The sequence below is a fragment of the Acinonyx jubatus genome, chromosome C1, assembly GCF_027475565.1.
Source record: "Acinonyx jubatus isolate Ajub_Pintada_27869175 chromosome C1, VMU_Ajub_asm_v1.0, whole genome shotgun sequence".
NCBI classification, from domain to species: Eukaryota; Metazoa; Chordata; class Mammalia; order Carnivora; family Felidae; genus Acinonyx; species Acinonyx jubatus.
Genome location: NC_069381.1, coordinates 36798346 through 36823214, shown reverse-complemented (window position 1 = coordinate 36823214; position 24869 = coordinate 36798346). Strand labels below are relative to the sequence as shown.

Here is a 24869-nt window from a genome sequence, read left to right as displayed (position 1 = left end):
CTTCTGTTACGTTTCTCAGGATCTACATTAGAATGAAAACCACATATGGTATCTGTCATTCTCTGTAGACTATCTTGATAATATTCCAAATGAAGGTTTTCTTATCTAAGATTCAAATCCCAGAAACCAAAAAGAAAAGTTTATTTATCTTAATTTATGAAAATTTTGAATTTCTGTATGATAAAAGACACCATAAATGTATTCCTATAAAAATGCAAGAATGGGGAAAATTATAAAGAAAAGTTACAATCAAGGGCTATTATCCACAATATTAAAGAACTCATACGAATCAGTAAGAAAAAGACAAACAACTCCATTGGAAAATAAGCATAGATGATGTATGAATCACAGACAACAAAACAAAGATAATCACAAATGGCCAATAAGCATGTTTTTAAAACTATAAATAGTGTAAATATCCAATAGTAAGAAAATAGTTCAATAAGTTATAGTATATCCATGTTATAAAATATTATGAATCCATTGATTAGGAATAAGATGTATTTTTTATTAAGTGAAAAAAACAAGAATAATATGGATATGATTCCATCTATAAGAATGCATACTTACATATGTATGAAATGTATACATACATATATGAAATGTATAGGAAAAACTCTGAAAGAATGCACACCAAACTATTCTGTTTTTAGGAAAACGCGTAGGAGATGTGTCAGGGCGTGGGTCAGGGCAGAGACGTGTAGCATATGTGAAGTGGGATTTTTACTTTTTACTTTACATGCTTTTCTAGTGTTGGAAATCTTTTACTGTGAACATTTATTCACTTATTACTTGTGCAATTCCAAAAACTATTTCTAAAAAGCAGAAAACATATGGAAGTCACTTAGCAAAATTCTTGGTATACAGCATTAATAGAAGACAGAATCAAACAGTAATGATTGGAAAATCTCCCCAAATCATACCGAAACAGATCTAAGTGACACAGGGTACCACCTGTGCACCTTTGGATAATGTGCAGTTACACAGAGACCCCCATCACACCTACCCCTAACCCTCCCACTGTACCTTGATTCTTTACCATTTTTTGGCCCATTAGCTGTAATTTAACTTTACTTTTTTAAATGTTTATTTATTTTGAGAGAGACAGAGAGAGAGAGAGAGAGAGAGAGAGAGAGGCAGAGAGAGAGAGAGAGAGAGAGAGAGAGGAAGAAGCTCCACACTGTTAGCATGGAAGTGGAGCCTGACCCGGGACTCAAACTCATAAATGGTGAGATCAAGCCTTGAGACAAAATCAAGAGTTGGATGCTCAACTGACTGAGCACCCAGGTGGCCCTGTAATTTAACTTCAAAATTATACACACACACACACACACACACACACACACACACACACACACACACATATATATATATATATATATATATATATATATATATATATATATAAAATTGTTGTACCCTAGGCTGTAACATTAGGGGAGTTTCTTCAGGTGCAAGTAGACCCCATTCTTGGGTTTGAGGACAATCTGGGGCAAGAAGACAAGAGGTCTGGTGGGATCTGGAGACACCTTGAAGCGGAGCAGGATCAAGGCAATGGCCACCTTTAACTCAATCATGGCAAACTGCTGCCCGATACAGTTCCTGCAGACACAGAGGGAAAGAGATACTTGAAGAAATGGTAGTTTTTTCTGACTCTTGCATAAGATGCTAGCATAATGAATCTGATAGTCACAGTAAAGCTGCATTTACACACCATATGCCACAGAAACTTTTGAATGTCTATTGTTCCCTGTAAGAATGTGAACCGGGAGGCTGCAATGTGATGCCTGCCCTAAACAAGGTGGCACTTGGAATTGCTTATAGAATTGTTTCTCCTGTGAGGATATAAATGTCAAACTGGGTGACTATAGTGGGTAACAGAGTATTGTGTCATTGACATTTGCTAATAAAGCAGAATTTAAATGTCCTCACGTGCGCGTGCACACACACACACACACACACACACACAAAGAGATAAATTTGTGAGATGGAGGATGTGGTAATAACTAGATGGGGAAGAGTCCTTTCATGATCTGTACAGATATCAAATCACCATGATACACATTTTAAATATCTTACAATTTCACATGTCAGCTATACCTCAATAAATTTGAAATTAAGAAAAAAGAAGAATTGTTTCTCCTGTGTCAGGGGTGGGCTGCATGGCTGATGAGCAAGTTTGCATTGTGGGAGAGCTTTCTGAGGCATGGCTGTATAAGATGTGATAGAGAAGGGCTTTGTCTTTTGTGAAACTAACTGGTCTTTTCAGGGGCTCAAATAGGTACCAATATCTACCTCATAATCTGGTGAGAAGATGGGGTTCCATGGAAGAATATATACACCTGAGATACCAAAGGAAGAATGCTGTTTCCAAATAAAACACTTCTGTCCATTTTCAACAACTTCAAATTGTCCTCACCTTGGTCCGGCTGAGAATGGTAAGAAGGAGTGGGGGTGTCTCTGATCAGAATTTTCCTGAGAGAATCGCGAGGGGTCAAAGACCTGAAATGACAAGGCAACCCCACCACCATCCCCAAAACACCATTAGCACATTTTTTAAGCTACTGCTTAGCACTGATCAACAGAAATCTATAATGAGCTACAGATGTAATTTCTTTTCTTCTTCTTTTTTTAAGCAGGCTTCACACCCAGCATGGAGCCCAATGCAGGGCTCAAACTCATGACCCTGAGATCAAGACCTGAGCCGAGATCAAGAGTCAGATGCTTAACTGACTGAGCCACCTAGGCACCCCCACATATGTAATTTCAAACATTCTGGTAGTCACTTTTTTAAAAGGTGAAAGTAATTTTAACAATAGAATTTATTTTGCAGAAAATATTATCATTCCAACATGTACTCAATATAAATAATTATTAAGGAAATATTTCACATTTTTGTACTATGTCTTCAAAATCCAGTGATACACACTGGGTACACATTTCCAGCACATCTCATTTCCCATTAGCTACATTTCAAATGCCCAGTAACCACATGTGACTAGTAGCTACCACACTGGACAGTGCAACTCAAGAGGTGCAGCCCTTGTCTGGCCTCTTCATTGACAAATCTGCTACCCAGACACATAAGGAGAAAGCAGAAACACTAGGGTGTAATATTATTTTCATTCTGGAAGTAAGAATGTCCCAACCTAATTTACCCAAAGAAAATGAAAACACTAATTTGAAAAGATATATGCACCTGCTATGTGCAATATGGCAGCATTATTTACAATAGTTAAGATATGGAAGCAGCCTAAGTGTCCATCCACAAATGAATGTATAAAGAGGATGTGGTGGATGGGATGGAATATTACATGGCCATAAAAAGGATGAGATCATGCCATTCGAGACAACATGGATATACCTAGAGGGCAGTATGCTAAGTAAAATAAGTCAGACTGAGAAAGATAAATACTATATTATTCCATTCATGGGTGGAATCTAAAAAAAAAACAACGAAAAACAAGTGCATAAACAAACAAAAAGCAGAATTAGACCAAAAATACAGAGAACAAACTGATGGTTGTGGGGGAAGTTTGGACAAAATGGGTGAAGAGGAGAGGAGAGATACAGGCTTCCAGTTACAAAATGAGTAAGTCACAGGAATAAAAGACATAGCATAAGGAACATGTTCAATAATACTGTAATAGCGATGTAATGGGACAGATGGTAGCTACACTTGTGGGGAACGCAGCATAATGTATAAACTTGTCAAATCACTAAGTTGTGCACCTGAAATTAATGTAACATTGTATGTCAACTACACTCAAATAAAATTGATTTGAACATAAAAAAAAAAGAATGCGCCCACTTAGAAGTCAAGCCAAAGTGCTTATGTGATCAATGATTACTGAGACATGTAGTCCACCTCCCATTACACATAAGAGATCTTAAATCCTAGCCACTTATGTGAAAGTATCTGTAGGTGTTGTGAGTGTTGAGAGTTTAAGAACGTTGAATCAAGCGCTCAGGTAAGCTATATGTCTTCTTTTTGCCTCTGCGTGCAGTCTCTCCTCCCTTTCCTGCCCTGCTCTGGGCTCCAAGAAGCTGACCCACATGGTTTCTTTTGAGGTTGGCTGATAAAAGACATTGATTGGCGATCTGGAGGGTGGGCAGAGAGAGCTTTTGGGTTATTTATTCCCTGGGCCCCACCCTACCAGGCTGCCTCTGGCTGGCTGCACACTCCACTGAAGGTCCAACTCCTGCCCAGGACACTTCCCAGCACAGTAATCTCTCTCCAGGCTTTGTAACCCTCTTTCCTGCCTGGCCCAGACGTGGTAAGCACTTCAGCAGTTATTTGCTCCATTCTGTTTTTCTAAAGCCTACCCATACTTTTGTAAATAGTTGCTTTATAAAACTCTCCTCCAAGTGCCCAAGTTGAGTGTGCCATTGGGTTTCTGCCAGAATCCTGATTGTTACATCCAGCCAAAAAGAGTCTGAGTTGCCTGCATGACTGCATGAGTAGTCTATACTCCTGCAGGCGTCTAGGTGAGTTCTTGATAGAGCTTGCTAAGTAAACAGCTGTGGTATAGACTGTGGGCAATTTCAAACAGATTGTGTGGCATTATATCCATATGTTCATGCAAAGCGAACATAAAATAGGAATAGGGGAAGGGGACAGATAGCTTTCCTTTGGGGGAAAGGTTGAACATTTTCGGTCTTTAAGTTTATTTTGTTTGCCTTGAGTCATTTGCCACTTCCATGCATAGCTAACCAAAAGTGAGCTACACAGCATTAGTTCTTTGAAGGATTTATGTGCAAGACAGTCGTACCTTTGGGTTTTCCCAGATGGCAGGGTTATGATGAAGGCCCCAAATACTGAGAACCACGGTTATTCCTGTGAAAAGAAAGAAATAAAAAAGATTGCAGAAGATACAGCAAGTTGTGGGCTACTGTTACACCATTCTTCGATAAGACTTTTCTTCTTGAAGGGAAAGAGCTAGCTCTTGGCAGAGTTCTGTGCACTGTAGCTGATGCCAGCAGTCAAGGACCCATGGGAAGATGAGGCCTGGGTGACACCTTAGATTTCAAAGCAATGACTTATTTAATACATGCTTCTATCTTAAGGAGCTATTGGTATCATGTCAAAATGATATCTGTTAGTGGACTATACAGCACCCACCAGAGACAGTTTGGGTAGAAAAGAACAGAATCACAATTCCATCATGCAGGTCCAGTGACAAGTTTCTGCTAGTTCTGTTCATAAGTGGAAGGGAGGAAATTTTAGCAAATATCCATGTGGTTTGGGGCTTAAAAAAAAACACAGGGGGGAGAGATTTTGAGGATTATTTGATTACCATAAAAATTCTGGTAAATTAATTCTGGATCTGGCCACAAAGTCACAGTAAGTGACAGGCTGTTGGTGTTTGCTACAAGCAGTCTTATCAGCTTGTATCTAAGGGCAAGAATTCACAGAACACTGAAGCAGATAAGTGAAGGGTGTCTCACATGACACCCCTCTGCCTCTCACCTGCCATGCTTGGAAACCTGTGCTCTGAAGAGCACAGGGCTCCAGGTGTTGGGACTCTGTGTGAGTTTTAGTTCTGCTCATCTGCACTTTGGGGTCTCTGGTGGGTTTTTGGCTACACCAAAAGTATTTGAAAGTGCTTTGTAAACTGAGAAGCACCATATAAATGTCTGCTAAGATCATTTCCAAGGGGAAAAATGAGATAATGTGTTTGAAGGCTCTATGTAAACTATTAAGTGCTGTACACTTACAAGAGTGACATTATTATGATGATGAAGCCAAAGACCCACGGGGTCATCTAGATAAAGATGATGATGCTCATTTCCCACGAAGTCTCACCTGGGTCTCAAACTAAGCCAAATAAGGATAATCTTAGGAACGATGTCCTCCAATGAAAGAAACCCTGGGTTGGGATTCTGGTAATCCAGGTTCTGGGCACAGAGCTTTGCTTCAAATGGTTATATACTTTTGAGAAAGTCTGGAAGCCACATTTGATCAAGGAATTTCCCACTGAATTCTTAATAGGCACTCAACCCTAAGGTAGACGTCCTTAGGATTGTATTTTGACTCTAACAGTTGAGAAACAAGCCAGTCTTTGTCATTGTCACTTTGTCACCCAGGATCCCATGGTCTCTAAGAACTGCTTAGAAAAAGAATACAAAGACCTGCAGGCAAGGAGCGTCCATCTGGGAAGGTAATGGGCTTGCTGAGCTCTCTGGAAATGGATGGGACTGGAGGGGCCAGTCGGAGTGACTCCTTGATGCACATTGTAGTGTATGACATCTCACCCAGCTGGTCCCTGTGAGGACAAGGAAGGAGGGTAGGGAACTCAGACTCCATATCCAGTTTATAAATATTGATGTTCTTTTCCTCTTTGGTGTTTATTCTTGGTAAATACCATCTCTAGGTCAAAGTTATTTTGCAGTTGGTTTATGTAACAGAATGTTGAGACTCTTTCTGCCTCAGGATCAGCTGAGGTTCCAGAGAAAGAGGGACCAAAAAAGTGCCAGATATCTTCATGATAAAGCAAGATGCTAATCTACCAGTAAAGGATTTGCTAGGGGAGTTTCTGAAACCAGTTTTGCAACACTTAGCTCAAGAATGTGTAAGGAATGACTAAGGACTAAAAAGAAGAGGCTGAAGAGTTTTGATAGGAAAAAAAAAAACCTTTAAGGAGAATTGTTGGAATGCCAGAGTACTGTGGAGAATGGAGGAGTGCCCCCAAACCATGTTAGGCAAAGAAGCCCTCTGGGGTCACTGAGATGACCTGAAATGTGCTCCCTGGAGTTTGGGAAACAGGGCTGATAGGAAAGGCTGTGACTCAGAACAGGCAGGGAGTGAGGGGAGGGCAACAGGGACAAGTTAGGAGTGGTCCATTGTGTTCTATGGGCCAATGAACTGGCAAGAGGGAGAGCTCTGGAACCAGCTTGAAAGGAGCTCTGAGGACAAGAATTTCCTTGCCCCATGAATCACCATGGCAAAGCTACAGTGAGGGAATCTCCAAAAAACCCAGAGATGTACCCACTGAGAATAAAAGGAAGCACTGAATAGTTACTAAGCTTAGAGGGCAAGATCACCATATTACCACCCCTTTCTCCTTATCCTCACTTCCTCCTGGGACCAGTTATGGAAGGGCCAGAAGCAGCAGCTACTGGGTAGGGGAGGAACTGGTCAGTAAGAAGTCAACCACAACCCCCTCAGTCACCACTGGCTTCCAGACCCAAAGAAATGCTGCTGATCTGGGATGGAGGGAGATGGTCCCAGTGGATGCAAATTTACACTTTGTATTATTCCACTGGACCAGACAGCTTAATTACTGAATGAGACTGCTCTTGTGAATTAAATGGATGGGAACTCTCTGAGATCCGGGTAAGATTTCACTCTGGAGATGAAAAGAACTTGCCCTATACAAGTATCAGAGGGAGAAGAATAAAGTTTTTTACTTGCATCCTAGATAGTCAGCTAGTCATAAAATGACTGCATATATTCAGTCTATTTGTTTTATTGTATTTCTGTTTGCTTTTCTGATTACTTATTTTGAATGCAGGCTTTGGCCATTCGGTGGTGTGAAATTTTAATTTTTTTGTTAAAAGTTTTTTCAACGTTTACTTATTTTTGAGAGACAGAGAGAGACAGAGTGTGAGTAAGGAAGGGGCAGAGAGAGAGGGGAACACAGAATTCAGAGCAGGCTCCAGGCTCTGAGCTGTCAGCACAGAGCCCGAAGTGGGGCTCGAACCCACAAAACCATGAGATTATGACCTGGGCCGAAGTCGGATGCCCAACCGACTGAGCCACCCAGGTGCCCCGTGAAATTTTAATTTTGAACTCTTTCCTCCTCAAGCCCAGAATAAAAAGAGTAATTCTGCTTAGTCTGGCACTTTGCATATTTAAGAAACACAATGTTGTCCATCTTAGCCCTGGTGCAAGAAGAAGAGAGGAATTTTAACCCAATGCAGAAATGGCTGATGAGGAGCCAAATGGAGACATTGAATAACTTCCCAGCTTTTTTGGAAATTGCTCTTTGCAGTGTGGTTTTACTATCTGTCTAAAAGAACTATGAATTTCCAAAATGCTATGGAAAAATTTCACTAAATGTAAGTATAAGGTCATACTATGGAATAAAAACATATCTTATTGTTTATAAAATTATTTTCATTTCTCTCATTAAAATGAAAGTTAACAGATCCTTTGGACTTTTTCTTCTCACCTGGCAAAAATTTCTTTATTGTTTTCACATTTCACATAGGCCAAACAAGAATAAGGAAGGTGAATATTTGGGTTGGATATATATATACATATATATCCACCCTAAACAGGTTATCCGATTAATGTTAATGCATGAGTAAAAAATGATTAATCAATACTATATTTTGTGCTATACAAATTAAACCTTTAATTTATGGTAGGAAATATTATTTCCTTATAAAAAGTAAGACCTCTACTACATCTATATAAATTCAAATTGTCCCTTACAAATGTTCTGAGCTGACCTTTGCATTTGAAATACGGTGTTTTCCCCGTAGTCATGAGGTCATGTGGCCCTTAGTATTTCTATCTTTCTGTCCCTTTGACCAGCAAAACAAGGATAAGTGAAATATCTAACTAGGGTAAAGAATGTGGTTTATATTGGAGACATGTGTTTGTTTTTCTATCAAAGATTATGTCTGAGGGGCAAATCCATAACATGGGCATCATTAACAGCAAGATAAGCTCAAAGTCTTGCACAACGGTGTTGAAGTTTTCTACCTGGCTGATTCCTACCCATCCTAAAAGAGGCAGCTAGCATGTCAGATCTCCCAGGAAGTCCTCTGGAGTCCCCTATACCAGGTTAGGTGCCTGTCTTCTAAGTCTCTGTAGTAACCCGCACATCTCTCTCTCTCGCTACCCTTACCAGGTTATATGGCAATTATTTGTATGGAGGTCTGTCTCCTGTACCAGGTGTGAGCCCAATCAAACCTTGGACATTTTTTAAGTACCTCAGTATTTAAAATGTCGTAAGTCCATAATCCGCAGACTCAACTAAAGTGTGTATCATTTGGTACTATGTTCAAAGTCCAAAGCCAGTCCTGAGGAGTGAACAAAGAAATGGGAGACAATGACTACAATGAGGCTGAAATGATATGGATATGCACTCAGGTATCGGAAGAGGAACCCCACTTAAGCCCTACCATTTAAGCTCTAAATGCAAGTCTAGGGATCAAGCCCCATTTTCAGTGCACTGGAGCCTAGGTGAAAGAAAGAAATGAGACATTACACACGACTGATTAGAAAAACAACAAAACAGATAAGTTGTGGATGAGTGAACTTCTTTAGCAGAAGATAAAGGGATAATTTTGGTTCCTTTAGAAAAAGAGCAGAATAGTAGCGTGCTTATTCTGTTTCTACAGGCACATATCTTAAAGCAATAACAGTCACCAAGATACCACAGGTAAAAATAAAGCAAAACCCAAGGAGGGGAACCAGGATGAAATGTTTAGGAATGCAGATCTTACCAGGTGATAGAAGACCCGTCCCCCAGGATGCCCCTGATCTCCTCCCGACATCTCTCCTGGTGCTCAGGGTTCAGAGCCAGGTGGTAGAGGAGCCAGGAAATGCCCCCTGCCATGGTGTCTTGCCCTGCCAACATGAATGTGTTCACCTCGGACTGTAGGTCAGTATCTGAGAAGTTGTTGTCATTTTCAGCCTGAAAGGTAAAACAGAGCTGTTTTTATGCAACGGATAAAATAGAGAAATTTTTATGCAATGTCAATTTACAGATCTTTGGAGCCCCAATCAAGATAATGGTTTTAGGGAAATAAATTAGAGTTTCAAATGAGAGTTTCAATTTTAATTTAGTTCATCAAATACATAATAGAGGCCATACTTTGACCAGAGCATAAAGGAGAACCAATGTTAGACAAGGAAAGCAGACCTTGCAACCTTGCAAAGGGTTCTTCCAATCATCCTACCAGATTCATTCAGACTTCCCAGCACCTCATCATCATCATTTTACCAGCTTACGCTGTGACTCTGTCCCCATGTTTCCCTAAACTATCATGTATCTTTGCAATAATCACCAAATCCTGTCAAATTAGTAAAAAATTTGGCCTTACCTAATTCCTTCTAGTGACAGAATTATAGATTTCTGTCTTGATCTCAAACTGTATGGAGCCAACCATCAAAAGTGTTGTTAAATTTAGTTGATCAATGTTGCTTTTGTCTATCCTCCTCCTCAATCATCCAGCTACCCACACAATTAACTATATGAGCAGCCTCAGACATTTGAGACTTACCTGGGCAGAAAGGATAATATCCAGAAAATCCTGGTACTTCTGCTTCTGAGTGTTACCATACTTCTTCTCATTCTTGAGCAATTTTTTTCTATCCTGGATTATCTTTTCTGGGATAGAATAACAATTTCTGATTACCAGAGTGATAGCAAATATATATATACATATATATATATATACACACACATATATATATACATATATATAACAACATATATATGTATATATATGTGTATATATACATATATATGTGTATATATATATATGTGTGTGTGTATATATATATATGTATATATATATATATATATATATATATATATATATATATATATATAAAACAAACTCATGGGCAACATCTAAAAAAAGGTAAAAACAGGTATAATTTATATGTTAAGAGAGGAGAAAAATGGAATCATATAAAATGCTCAATTAAAACCAGAGAAAGCAGAAAAAGAGTGAAAGACAAAAAAAGGCAATGAACAGTAAGAAGTAACAAATATGGTCACTATTAATCCAAATATATCAATAATCACATTAAGCATCGATGGTATAAATACAACAACTAAAAGACAGAGACTTCTGAATGGATGAAAAAAACCCAAGCTATATGTCATCTACAAGAAACCCACTTTAAATACATAAAGATATGTATAGATTAAAAGTAAAGGAGTAGAGAAAGATATGCCATACTAACTAACAGAGAAAGTTGGAGTAACTATATTAATTTCAGCAGAACAGATTTCCAAGCAAGTAAAATTAGTAGGGAAAAAATTAATAGGGATTAAAATGGTATTATATAATGATAAGGGGGTCAATTCTCCAATAATAAAACAATCTTTTGTGTGAATGCACCTAACAACAGAGTGTCAAAACATATAAGGCAAAAAACAACAGGACTCCAAGGAGAAATAGATGAATCTACTCTTATAGTTGGAGACTTCAACACTTCCCTGTCAGTAATGGACAGATCCAGCAGGCAGAAAACCAGCAAGGATGTAGTTGAACTGAACAATATCATCAATCAACTGGATCTATTTGACCCCTATAGAATACATCATCCAACAACAGCAGAATACACCTCCTTTTCAAGCTCACAGAGAACATTCACTAAAATAGACCACATTTGGGCCATAAAGCACAAACTTTAAAAGAACATAAATCATACAAAGTATGCTCTCAGACCACAATGGAATAGAAATCAATAACAGAAAGATAGTTTGAAAACTCCAAAATAGTTGGAGAGTAAACCACACTTTTCTAAATAACACATGGGCCAAAGAAATCTCAAGGGAAATTTTAAAAATATTTTGAACTAAATGAAAATTAAAAATACAGCTAATAAAATTTGTGGAACACAGTGAAAGCAATACTTAGAGGGAAATTTGTAGCATTGAGTGGATATATTAGAAAAGAAGAAAAATCTAAAATCCTAATCTAATCTTTGACCTCAGGAAACTGTAAAGAGAACCCATTAAATCCATAGTGGAAGAAGTAAAATAATAAAAATTAGAGCAGAAAGCAGTGAAATTGAAAATAAGAAACCAAGGGAAAAAAAAATCAATGAACCCAAAAGTTGATTCTTTGAAAAGATCTGTAAAATTGATAAATCTCTAGCCAGGTTAATTAAGAAAAAAACAAAGAAGATAAAAATTACTAATATCAGGAATAAAAAGGGAACATCACTATTGATTCTATGAGCATTAAAAAGATAATAAAGGAATATTATGAACAAATATATGCCCATAAATCTGATAACCTAGGTGAAATGGACCAAATTCTTGAAAGACACGGTCTATCAACATTCATCCAGAGAAACAGATCATCTGAATAGACCTATATATATTAAATAAATTAAATCAATAATAATGACCTTCCAAAAACAGGTCTAGATGATTTCAGTGGTTTATTCTTTCAAACATTTGAGAAAGAAATCACATCAATTCTTTACAATATATTCCAGAAAATAGCAGAGGGAATATTCCCTAATCTATTTTATGAGGCCAGACATTATCCTAATACCCAAACCAGACAAAGACATTACAAGAAAGGACAACTACAAACCAAATATCTCTCATGAAATCAATGCTAAAATCCTCAATAAAATATTAGCAAAAAGAATCCAACAATGCACAAAAGGAATTATACACCATTACCAAGTAGGATTTATTCCAGATATGCAAATCTGGTTCAACATCAAAAAATCAATTAATGTAATCTATCGCATCAATAAGTTAAAGAAGAAAAATCATATGGCCATATTAAAAGACACAGAAAAAAGATCTAACACAATCTAACACCCATTCACAATTAAGAAAAAAAATCCCTCAGGAAACTAGGAATAGAGGGGGATACATATCATAACACATGTGTCAAAACCCATAGAGTGTACGATATAAATAATGAATCCTAAAGTAAACTATGGACTTTAGTTAATAATGTGTCAATATTGGCTCAATTGTAACAAATGTACCTCACTAAAGCAAGATGTGATGAGGAGAAACTGCGTAAGAAGGTGGAGGTGAGAAAGTATATGGGAACTGTCTACACTTTCTACTTAATTTTTCTGTATACTTAAAACTGTCTAAAAAGAGTTTGTTAATTAAAAAAAATACTACAAAATCTCTTTAAAAGAATCAGTGTGATTCCAGTACATGAATAAATAGACAGATGAATGGAACAGAAAAGAAAGTCCAGAAATAGGTTCAAGTACATATGTCAATTTAGTATATAAAAATGGTTATCTCAATTACTGGAACAGATGGAACTTTTAAATTAAATTAAATTAAATTTTTAATTGAAGTATAATTAACATACAGCATTATATTTGTTTCAGGTGTACAGTGTAATGATTCAACAATTCTATATATTACTCTATGTTCATCATGTTAAGTATACTCTTAATCCTCTTTATTTCACTCATCCCCCTACCCACCTGCCCTCTGTACCACCAATTTGTTTTTGTTTGTTTCTTTTTCTTTCTTCATTTTGTTTCTTAAATGAAAAAATATGAGTGAGATTGAATGGTATTTGTCTTTCTCTATCTGACTTATTTCACTTAGCATAATATAATACCCTCTAGGTCCATCCATGTTGTTGCAAATGGCAAGATCGCATTCTTTTTTATGGCTGAGTAACATACCATTGCATAGATATACCACCTTTTTAATAAATGGTGATGAGACAACTGGATAACCATTTGGAAAAGTTAGGTCAACACTTCGCACCATGCATAAGAATAAACCCTAAATGAATCAGAGATCTAACTGCAAGAACAAAACCACACAAGCACTAGAAGAAAAACATGGATGAATGTCTCTACAGTTTGGGTATAGGGCAGTGGTTCTCAGATGGAGATAATTTTGACCCCAGGGGACATTCATCAATGTGTGTAGACATTTTCAGTTGCCACAACTGTCAGAGTCCTACTGGCATTGAGTGGATAGATGTCAGGGATGGAAGTAAACATCCTACAATGCACAGGACACCTCCCCACATAACAAAGACTTATCCAAACCAAAATGTCATTAGAGCAAGGGTTGAAATACCCTAGAATAGGGGATGGCTACTGTCTACTACTTAAAATCCAGATGTAATAAAAATAATTGATATATCATATGCAAATATCTTCTCCTATTCTGTCAGTTGCCTTTTAGTTTTGTTGATTGTTCCCTTTGCTGTGCAGAGCTTTTTATCTTGACAAGGCACCAATGGTTTATTTTTGCTTTTATTTCCCTTGCCTCTGGAGACATGTTAAGTAAGAAGTTGCTGCGGCCTAGGTCAAAGAGGTCATTACCTGTTTTCTCTCATAGAATTTTGATGGTTTCCTGTCTCACATTTAGGTCTTTCATTCATTTTGAATATATTTTTGTGTATGATGTAAGAAAGTGGTCCAGGTTCACTCTTCTGCATGTTGCTGTCCAGTTCTCCTAGCACCAATTGCTAAAGAGACTGTCTTTATTCCATTAGATACTCTTTCCTGCTTTGTCAAAGATTAGCTGGCTATATAGTTGTGGGTCCATTTCTAGGTTCTCTATTCTATTCCATTGATCTATGTGTTTTTGCACCAATACCATACTATCTTGATGATTACAGCTTTGTGATACAGGTTAAAGTCTGGGATTGTGATGCCTCCAGCTTTGGGTTTTTTCCAATGGATAAAGCATTAATATCCAAAATCTATAAAGAACTTACCAAACTCAACACACAAACAACAAATAATCCAGTGGAGAAATGGACAGAAGACATAAACAGACACTTTTCCAAAGAAGACATCCATGTGGGAAACAGACACATCAAAAGATGCTCAACATCACTCAAACACAAATCTAAACCATAATGAAATACCACCTTACACTGGTCAGATGGCTAAAATTAACAACACAGGAAACAACAGATGTTGGTGGGGATGTGGAGAAAGAGGAACCCTTTTGCATTGTTGGTGGGAATGCAAACTGGTAACAGCCACTCTGGAAAACAGTATGGAGTTTCCTCAAAAAATTAAAAATAGAATTACTCTACTCTATGACCCAGCAATTGCACTACTAGGAATTTCTGCAAAGGTTACAAAAATGCTGATTTAAAGGGGCACATGCACCCCAATGCTTATAGCAGTGCTATCAACAACAGCCAAATTATGGAAAGAGCTCAAATGTCCATTAACTGATAAATGGATAAAGAAGATGTGGTATATATACAATAGAATATTACTTGGTAATGAAAAAGAAATGAAATCATGCCATTTGCAACAACATGGATGGAACTGAAGGGTGTTGTGCTAAGCAAAATAAGACAGACGCCATAAGATTTACTCATATGTGGAATTTGAGAAATTCAACAGATGAACATAGAGGAAGGGAAGGAAAAAATAAGATAAAAACTAGGAGGAAGGCAAACCATAAGAGACTCTTAAATACAGAGAACAAACTGAGGATTGCTAGAGGGGGGTGGGGAGGCTGGGTTAAATGGGTGATAGGCATTAAGAAGGGCACTTTTTGGGATGAGCAGTGGGTGTCATATGTAAGAGATGAATCACTGGGTTCTAATCCTGAAGCTAAGACTACACTGTATGTTAACTAACTTGAAAATACATTTTAAAAAATAATAAAAAATAAAAAGGAACAAATAATATTGGTAAATTTGACTAAATAAATATAAAATTTTTGAAAAGGTTTTATTTTGAATAAATTTAGCATTTATTTTTCCCTAATATTTGCATTTTGTTTTCTCATCATAATTATGTAATATAAAGAAATAGTAAAGAGTTCTTTCAATAACCCTTTGTAGACGCCCCAGATTCACTCTAGTGAGCCATACAAATATTAGCATTTTTTGTGTGGGCCATGATGTGAACCGGTTTGGAACTATTGCTATACAATGCCCATCTTTTTTTTTTTTTCCAATATATGAAATTTATTGTCAAATTGGTTTCCATACAACACCCAGTGCTCATCCCAAAAGGTACCCTCCTCAATACCCATCACCCACCCTCCCCTCCCTCCCACCCCCCATCAACCCTCAGTTTGTTCTCAGTTTTTCAGAGTCTCTTATGCTTTGGCTCTCTCCCACTCTAACCTCTTTTTTTTTTTTTTCCTTCCTTTCCCCCATGGGTTTCTGTTAAGTTTCTCAGGATCCACATAAGAGTGAAAACATATGGTATCTGTCTTTCTCTGTATGGCTTATTTCACTTAGCATCACACTCTCCAGTTCCATCCACGTTGCTACAAAGGGCCATATTTCGTTCTTTCTCATTGCCCTGTAGTACTCCATTGTGTATATAAACCACAATTTCTTTATCCATTCATCAGTAGATGGACATTTAGGCTCTTTCCATAATTTGCATAATGCCCATCTGTATCTTAAATCATTAACCTAACCTGCTTCTGACTGTCCTCCTTATACACTACATTCATGTGTGTTTATGGGTACCTGACTGCGCCTGTGCCTGTGTGGGTGTGTCTTGCAAATTTCCTTGAGGCAAATATATTTGCTAAAGTAACTGTATTTTATGATTAACATTTATTTAGTACCAGGCACTTTCCCAAGCGCTTTATGTATATTAACATAGTGAATCATCACCACAAACCTGGGAGATAGGTTCCTTTTTGTCCCCATTTTACAGCTGACATTGAGACAAAGCAGTGAGTAACTTGCCTGAAGTCATAGCTGAGGAAGGATTCATTAACTGCTTTATAAATATTCTCTATTCGGGTGTTGATGAAAAGTAATGTTGAATTGCTTAAAGAGCTTAATCTATTTCAACTTTTATGTTTATGTTTTGCCAAAACTATTTTTGAACTGAGCTTCTTTTATTTTTTTATTGTGGTAAGAACACTTAACCGGAGATCTACCCACTTAACAAGTTTTTACATGCCCAGTACAGCACTGTTAACTGTAGGCAGATCTCTAGAACTTGTTCATTTTGTGTAACTGAAACTTTCTACCTACTGAACAACTCCCCGACCCCCCTCCTTTTGAATGCGTGTCCGTGTGCTCTCTGTTCTCATATTCATTCCCATGTTGCATGAATGTTTTTAGTTTGTTGTTATTCCTTCGCAACTACTGCAAACACTGTGTAAAAAGCCATATGCCCTTGTGTGCTTTGAGATATTAAATGACCCTTGTTATATTTGTATTAATAACAATTGGAAATATTTTTTTAATTTATTTTTAGAGACAGAGAGAGACAGAGAACAAGTTGGGGGGGGGGGGCAGAGAGAGAAGGAGACACAGAATCTGAAGCAGGCTCCAGGTTCTGAGCCATCAGCACAGAGCCCGATGTGGGGCTCGAACTCACAAACCATGAGATCAGGACCTGAGCTGAAGTCGGATGCTTAACCAACTGAGCCACCCAGGCACCCCAACAATTGGAAATAATAATAAACATGATATAATACATAGAAAACTTCTGAAGTAGTAGAGAACTACTACTATGGATCTAGCACACTCTTCTAAAGGAGCACTGTCCATATAAAAGCTCTGTTAAGAACAAGAATTTTTTTTTTTTTCACACCGAGGCCTATTCTTCTAGACAGGCACAGTACAATGATGACGGTGTATGGACTTAGGCAATCCAAATACAAGCAATACCTGTGTACTGATGTAGAATTTTGACCATTTCCTGTAAGCGGTGGCCCTGAGGGCTGAATTTGAAAATTATGTCAAGGTGATGTAAGAAATTGTATAAGCGGTGAAAGATGATTTTGCTGGCTTCAGATGTCGCTTTAACATAAAGATCATGGGTGCTAGAAGAGAAAGTGGGGACAATATGTCAATGCATGACTTAGATAATGACGAACAAGTGTCTTTTTGCTTTTCTGTCACTGACCTGCTTGTCTGGCAGTTGGTCTCCTGGCTCAAAACACACTTCATAAGTATGTCCAGGGTCATCAAGGTGATATGCTCAAAGACCTCCACAATTGTGTCCTGGGGGCCACAGATCTTCTCCCACTTACCCTGGCACAGGAGGTCAAGACCAACAGCATCATCAAACTGCCTTTACCTGAAAGCTCCTCCCTTAGGCTGCCCTTAGGCTGTAAGGTAGACAATCCAGACCTAGGAGGAGCCATAGGTTGTATATGTAAATAAGCCAAGTGCTTACTTGGCATGAGGAAGGGAAAGCCGCACCTAGCTGAGTGAGAAAGAGCACGGAGCAAGCCGGGTATCTTGTAAATGGCTGAGTTAAGTATTTTTGGCCTTTCAGTCATTACCATAACTCTGCTTTACAACAGATCAGAGTTCCAGTAAAACAGACAATCTCTGATACAAGACCTCTAATTACAAGGGGTCTCCCCAGGGCTTCCTCCATCTTCAGCCCCCAAATTGCTAGACACCCTACCCCATCACTACTGCCAACCACCTTAGCCACACTTAAAATAAACTTGGAACATTGTAAGAAGCCTTTTCAATTCAGAAGTGGGGGACAGAGAGAAGCCATGGGTAGGAGCAGCTTCCAGCTGACCCCCTGCCAAGCGCTGTTTGTGCCCAATTTACTTCTCCCCTCCAGGTGACCTGCTCACACTACCTGAAATGTTCCCTGTTGAAAATGAATATGTCATGATAAGCATTCTTTGTGTTAAACACAAAGAAATCTAAATGTTTAAAGTCAGATCAACCTATTGAGCACCTAATGCCATAGGTAGGGGCTGGTACACATTTGGAGGCAGATATTTTTTTTAAAGCTTTTATCCCAATGTCCATTGTTTATTCAATTGCTTTCATCTTGAATAATGTAAGTTTTACTGTGTAAAAAAAGTAAATTTAGGAGAAATGGCAGCGAAGGGGAAGCTCAAGCTGGAAGCACTAGGGCACAGTTCAGCAGAGGGGAAAGCTATGAGTGGAGTCTCAGGCTCAGGTGGGGCTGAGAAATGAGGAAGACACAAGTGGTTTACTGAAACAGAGATAAACTCAGTACCACCACTGGCTAATTTGTCATTGTGTACAAAGCAGCATGGCACCAGAATGGAAGGAGACTGCTCCTTCTTTCTCCAGCCTGTATGTGAGGCTTTCTGCCAAGAGTGGGCCATGGGTATTTTCACCTTAACTCAGGTTAAATCCACTTCTGTGAGAACTCAGCCAATTGGTTGGTAACAGTGGTTCTCTCCTGGGCAAAGGGATGGGTTTGCAAATGAAAGTGGAGGGAAACTTTGGCTTCATTGGTGGAGTTTGAAGTGTTTATCATGAAACTTGTATTAATGAATTACTTGTCTCATTTTTAAACAATCACAATTTAAAAATTAAAAATATACCACAAACCAGTGGAGTTTTAGAATGGAACTCATTTATAAATCAAGGACCACCCTTAGGAATATTCCTCTGCCAACATCCTCCTGCCCCTTTGAAAAGGCACAAGTCAGCTCCAAATGATCCACTACTATCTACAAGAGGAAACTCACACCCTGTGGCTTTAACATAGACATTTATCTTTTGCTAGGTTCTTTGTGACCATCAGGCAAATTCGCTCTAACTTCCATACCTTTGCTTATGCTAACTCACTCTGCCTAGAATTCACTCATCTGTATTATCCACATAAGCAAGTCCGGCTCATATTTGCTGGTAAAAATGAGTCTCCTCTGAATCTGAAGCTACTATAGCTATTCCTCATTTCCTCACCTGTCAGTTACAGCACTGACCATCTGAATCTCACTACTTGGTACTTGGTTTACTGCCATAGGGTCTCAAAATATACCTGAATTAGATGACCAGAACTTCATCATTTTTTGTCACCCAAACAAAGAGTGATAGCAAAGGCTTACATGGACACCTATTGCTCAGTTGGTAAATGTACACTGGTTAATTTCTAAGAGCCATCCCCCTTTGAATTTTACTACCCATCACACATGTCTAATTCATTCCCTGTTGGAAACATTCTGCAACACACCAGAGAACTTTTCGTCCCTTCACTTACCAGCATTGTGTTCACTGAATGGGCCATCACCTCAACATATGATTTCAAGATGTTAAAATTGAACCCAGGAGTTAGTAGGTGACGGTGCTGGAACCATTTGGGTCCTTCTAGACTCACTAGTCCTTTTCCTTGAGAAAGAAAGGGGACAAAACCTCATGCCATTTTATTAGATGAGATGAGGAAGGAGAGGTGAGGAACAGAGACATCAGGGAGTGAGCATGACACACATGTAGTCATAATAGAGTGGAAATCAGAGTAGTGTTTATATATTTTGATGGAAGTGAGATTTGTTGCTTAATCTGGGATGGATGTATTTAACATTGTGAGGAAGACCCTAGGGTTTGAAACCTGATGAGAATGCTGATCCTGAAGTCACCAGTCACTACCTATGTCAAAACTGAGTAAGTTACCTAATCTTCCTGAGGCTTGGTTTACTCAATGATAAAGTGTGATAATAAACATCTACCTCACTGTGTTGCTGTGAAGATTAAATGAAAGCACATACATGAAGCACCTAGCCTGGTCTCTAGCTCACAGTAGAAACATAACAAATATTCATCTCCTTTTGACTCCAAACCAATCCATAAACTACACTGCGAACACAAAATTTATAAGGAACTAGACGTAAGTGTCCACTCTGTCCCCAGATATCTCCTCCTTGGGCCTTAGTTGGTGATTCACACTTATAAATGATATGGAGTGCAAACACTCATCAAGATCAGTGCTTTACAGTCTTTGGTTGCAAGAAAGGTCATTAAAGATTTGGCTTTAAAATGACTTTAACATTTATTAAAAAGTAACTTCCATCATTCATTGGGTGCTTACAACATGTCAGGCTTGAGATGTATGGTCTGGTGCTGGTACCATGCCAGCCACTACAGTAAGTGCTGAAAATACGTGTTTCATTTAATCCCCACAATGGCCTAGAGATGTAACTCTCATCAGAAGATTTCCCCAGAATCACATGCAACTAGCTAGTGGGAGGCAGTATTCAAATCCAAGTAGCTCTGAACCCCAAATCAACAGTTTTTTCATGTAATTCCTTCTTTGTCTAACATGAATACCAATTACATGACCAGAAGGCCTAATTCATCTGCTCATGGAATACTACCAAACTATACTTCAGAGCAAAACTGTACTGGTTTGCATATGGAAATATATGGACTCCAAAAAGAAAGTGGAAGATCCAAGAAAACAAGAGAAAAGAAAGGACAAAATAAAGAATACAGATGTGTGGCTGCAGTTTTAAAGACAGAGATGGGACAGATTCACGCACATGCTGCCTTGAGAATGAGACTTTGGAGAGAGAAATGGATAAGGAGGGTTCTTAGGAAGTTGTGCTGGGTTGATCTTAGCACTCCCTCTTGATTTTTCCCCTAGATAACTTGCAGCATAGATCGTCCATCCTCTTAATTGTTTTGAGCATTCTGACTTGTTTCTTTGGAATGCTTTACTATACCAAGGGGACCTCAAGCGAGAGAGTGAATCACCTGTCTCTCTGGCACATACATACCAAGACATGGAATCAAGAACTTGTACAGGTACTTGGACTTGGGATCTGTAGAGTCAAGCAGAGGAAACAAACAACAGCATTAGAAGAAAATTACCAAAGTCGGTGAAGGTTCTCTTCATTTGCCTGTGCTAACCACAAATAGCAAGAAGGAGCCCAGGCATGGCATGGCAAACCATGGCATGCCCAGGCAAACCATAAGTTTGGTTAAGGAGCCAGAGAACAATAAACCCCAGGAGGCAGACAGGTACACAAACCCAGATTCTTCCCTTGCTTATACTTTCTCCTATAGAAACAGATTGCCCAAGGGTGACCAAGTTTCCAGAACAGGATTTGGGACAATATATTATATCCTTCTTGGAAAGTAGATTAGTGTTTACAGCAGGAGCTGGCAGACCACAGAGAGTGGGGATCAAATGCCTCTGGGGGTTCTCATGACCTCTAATGTGGAAGTGTTTTACAGCTCTTGTCCTTTAAGAAGTGAGCAGGAAACAAATCAGGGCTAAGGGATTGGGAAAAATGGAGACTTTCAGGGAAAGGCTGTTTTCTTTTATTAGGTTTTACTAAAAGTAATGGAGACAATGGACAGAGAAGAAAGATTAGAATGTAAGATCTTAGTTTTACAAAGATGATGGAGCAAAACCTGGACATTTTTTTTTAAAGTAGGCTTCACGCCCAATGTGGAGACCAGCGTGGGGCTTCATCGGACACTTAACCGACTGAGCCACCCAGGTGCTCCCAAACTGGACGTTTTAATTTTATGCGATGAGATAATCTGCCACAGACGTCTTTGAAAAGGCTTGGATGGGGGAGTTAGATGACTCGCGTTCCAAAAGGGAACACAGTTGAGAAATATGAAGAAAACAAAAATAACTGGACTGCAGCCAAGAGGTTATACTGGTAAATTAATGATCTAGCACCCAGGTTCAGGTACAAAACCAGCAGAGGCAGAGCTACTTCTGAATTCCCCTGAAGACTCATGCGCAAGTAAGGGGCTGGGGGATGGGGAGTATTACTGACATCACAAAACCGAGACGTAAAGGAAGCCCTTGGTGATCTGGTGGTGCCAGCGGGGCTTTATGTTACACCCTAAAGGGTTCATGGGAGTCTTAGCCTGACAAGGGACTTGGGGGACATGGGAATCCCTTTCAGCATTGCTCAGAAACTCTCTTGGCTTTCTCCAGGCCAGGCCTCTCTTGCTTTGTTTTAACCCCAGTATAGTTAACATACAGTGTTATATTAGTTTCAGGTGTAAATGTAGTGATTCAACACTTCCATACATCACTCAGTACTTATCACAAGTGCGCTCCTTAATCCCCATCACATATTTCACCCTCCGCCCCCTGCCGCCTGACTCTGGTAACCGTCAGTTTGGCTCCAGGTCTCTTAATAAAGGCCTGATATTAATCTTTGCTTCAGGATTCCTTTAGAATCCTGCCTGTGAGTTGTGCATATCCCTCCTAGGAGGATAGGTTCCCGAGATTCATCCCTTTTCTTACCTGTTCTGCTCAGAAATGCCTTTGCGTAGTCTGGGTCATAGATATAGAAGAATACCTGAAAGGGCCCAACCCAGCAAGGAAAGGCACAAGGGTATTTTCCAACAAGCTCCTCAAGTTTCTCCATTTCACCATCCTGAAGTAGCTGCAGTGAAAAATGAGTGAAGGAAGTTAAAGAAGTCAGCCAATCTGGACTCATCCCCTCCTACAGATGTGATCCGAATCTAGGGCCCGGATAAGGTAGCACAGACATGCTCTTCTCAGCATTTCTAAGCTTGGAGTATAATTTTCTAACGAATATCAGTGTATTTAACTTCCCCATCTAAATGCATGTTGAATCCCCAGAATAAATCTCTGTCAATTGACATCTACCATGAGCCATTTTCCCAACTGAGAGGGTGAAGCGAGCTGAGTCTGCCTCACCTGCTAAAGTCACACACTTTTTAGGAGTGGACTCTGGAAGCTGAAAGTTTTTTTCCTATGTGGGAAGCTAACTGGTAGTAGATTGAACATGACCCACAATCTAGCTCACCATTCCCTCTTCCTTTTCTCCTCCCTGATTATTACTAATTGAGGAATGATCCTTTTTGGGAATTCATAGTTAAAGCTTCTCCCCAAAAACCTGCCCACTCCATCTACAAAGAAAACCCTGTTCTTTTCCCTTACTACCATCAGAGATGAACTTTTGCCTTGATAAGCAGGTTATTAATGGCTCATTTATTATTATTATTTTGTATTTATTTAAATCCAAGTTAGTTAACATATAGTGTAGTATTGGTTTCAGGAGTAGAATTCAGTGGTTCATCACTTACATGTAACACCCAGAACTCATCCCAACAAGTGTCCTTCTTAATGCCCATCACCCATTTAGCCCACACTCCCCACCTGCCTCCCCTCCAGTAACCCTCAGTTTGTTCTCTATATTTAAGAATCTCTTATGGTTTGCCTCCCTCCTTGTTTTTATCTTATTTTTTCTTCCCTTCCCCTATGTTCATCTGTTGTATTTCTTAAATTCCACATATGAGTAAAGTCATATGATATTTGTCTTTCTCTGACTGACTTAGCATAATACACTCTAGTTCCATCCATGTTGTTGCATATGGCAAGATTTCATTCTTTTTGGTGGCCGAGTAATATTCCATTGTGTATATACACCACATCTCCTTTATCCATTCATCAATCAATGGACATTTGGGCTTTTCCCATAATTTAGCTATTGTTGATAGTGCTGCTATAAACATTGGGATACATTTTCCCTTTAAATCAGCATCTTTGTATCCTTTGGATAGATTCCTAGTATAGCAATTACTGGGTCATAGAGTAGTTCTATTTTAAATTTTTTGAGGAATCTCCACACTGCTTTCCAGAGTGGCTGCACCTATTTGCATCTGCACCAACAGTGCAAAAGGGTTCTTTCTCCACATCCTCACCAACATCTGTTTTTTCCCTGTGCTGTTAATTTTAGCCATTGTGACAGGTGTGAGGTGATATCTTATTGTGGTTTTTATTTGTATTTCCCTAATGATGAGTGGTGTTGAACATCTTTTCATGTGTCTGTTAGTCATCTGGATGTCTACTTTGGAAAATTGTCTGTTCATGTCTTCTACCACTAATGGCTCATTTAAATAGTTCCTCTAAATCACTGACAAGAAGATTCATTAACTTCTTGTATAAAGTGGGAATGTGGCGGGCACCTGTATATGTGTGTCTGGGGGTGCCCAGTGATACATGATTGTGGGGGTCCTGACTTTCAAGGAAACCAAGGTTGGCAAGTTCTCCCTTATGTGACCAGTCATACAGAATTTGCTATCCTCAGAAAAGTTGGCAAACTTTGGCTCCCAATATCCTCTGTTACAAGCTAGCACCTTTTATCCCATGAAGTGTTCCCTGGAAAGTGTAGGGCCCCTAATAGATTGAGATTCTTGAACTCTACCTCCTGAAATGGTGCAGACTCATTTTTCCTAACACTTCCACAACCAAGTCAGTGACAAGTACCCACTGACAATGCCAGTGATGTTCCCTAACAAAACAAATGTTCCTTCCTTCATCCATTTGCAAACAATAAACAAATGAGAATTTATTAAGTGCCTACTATATATTCCAGGCAATAGAGATGCAGAGAAATATAAGACAGACAAAGTCTTTGTCCTCATGGAAATTATAGCCTAGTATGAGGATTATTTTTTTAAGTTAAAAATTGTCATGGACACCTTCAGCCAAAAGC

General features: G+C 38.8%; 1 protein-coding gene across 1 annotated transcript in view; it reads right to left on the bottom strand.

Moving 5' to 3' along the window:
- Window positions 1-1111: 1111 nt before the first annotated feature.
- Window positions 1112-24869, bottom strand: part of LOC106973491 (cytochrome P450 4X1) — a 32321-nt gene continuing 8563 nt past the window's right edge. Inside the window, exons 2-12 of the mRNA XM_015070562.3 lie at window positions 22649-22790; window positions 21153-21197; window positions 19640-19767; window positions 17561-17688; window positions 17323-17477; window positions 10240-10346; window positions 9460-9650; window positions 6133-6266; window positions 4773-4837; window positions 2420-2502; window positions 1112-1602 (exon numbers count right to left, since the gene is read on the bottom strand). Of these exons, the coding sequence (XP_014926048.2) occupies window positions 1434-1602; window positions 2420-2502; window positions 4773-4837; window positions 6133-6266; window positions 9460-9650; window positions 10240-10346; window positions 17323-17477; window positions 17561-17688; window positions 19640-19767; window positions 21153-21197; window positions 22649-22790 (1347 nt within the window). The 3' untranslated portion in view covers window positions 1112-1433. The remainder of the gene's footprint in view (window positions 1603-2419; window positions 2503-4772; window positions 4838-6132; window positions 6267-9459; window positions 9651-10239; window positions 10347-17322; window positions 17478-17560; window positions 17689-19639; window positions 19768-21152; window positions 21198-22648; window positions 22791-24869) is intronic.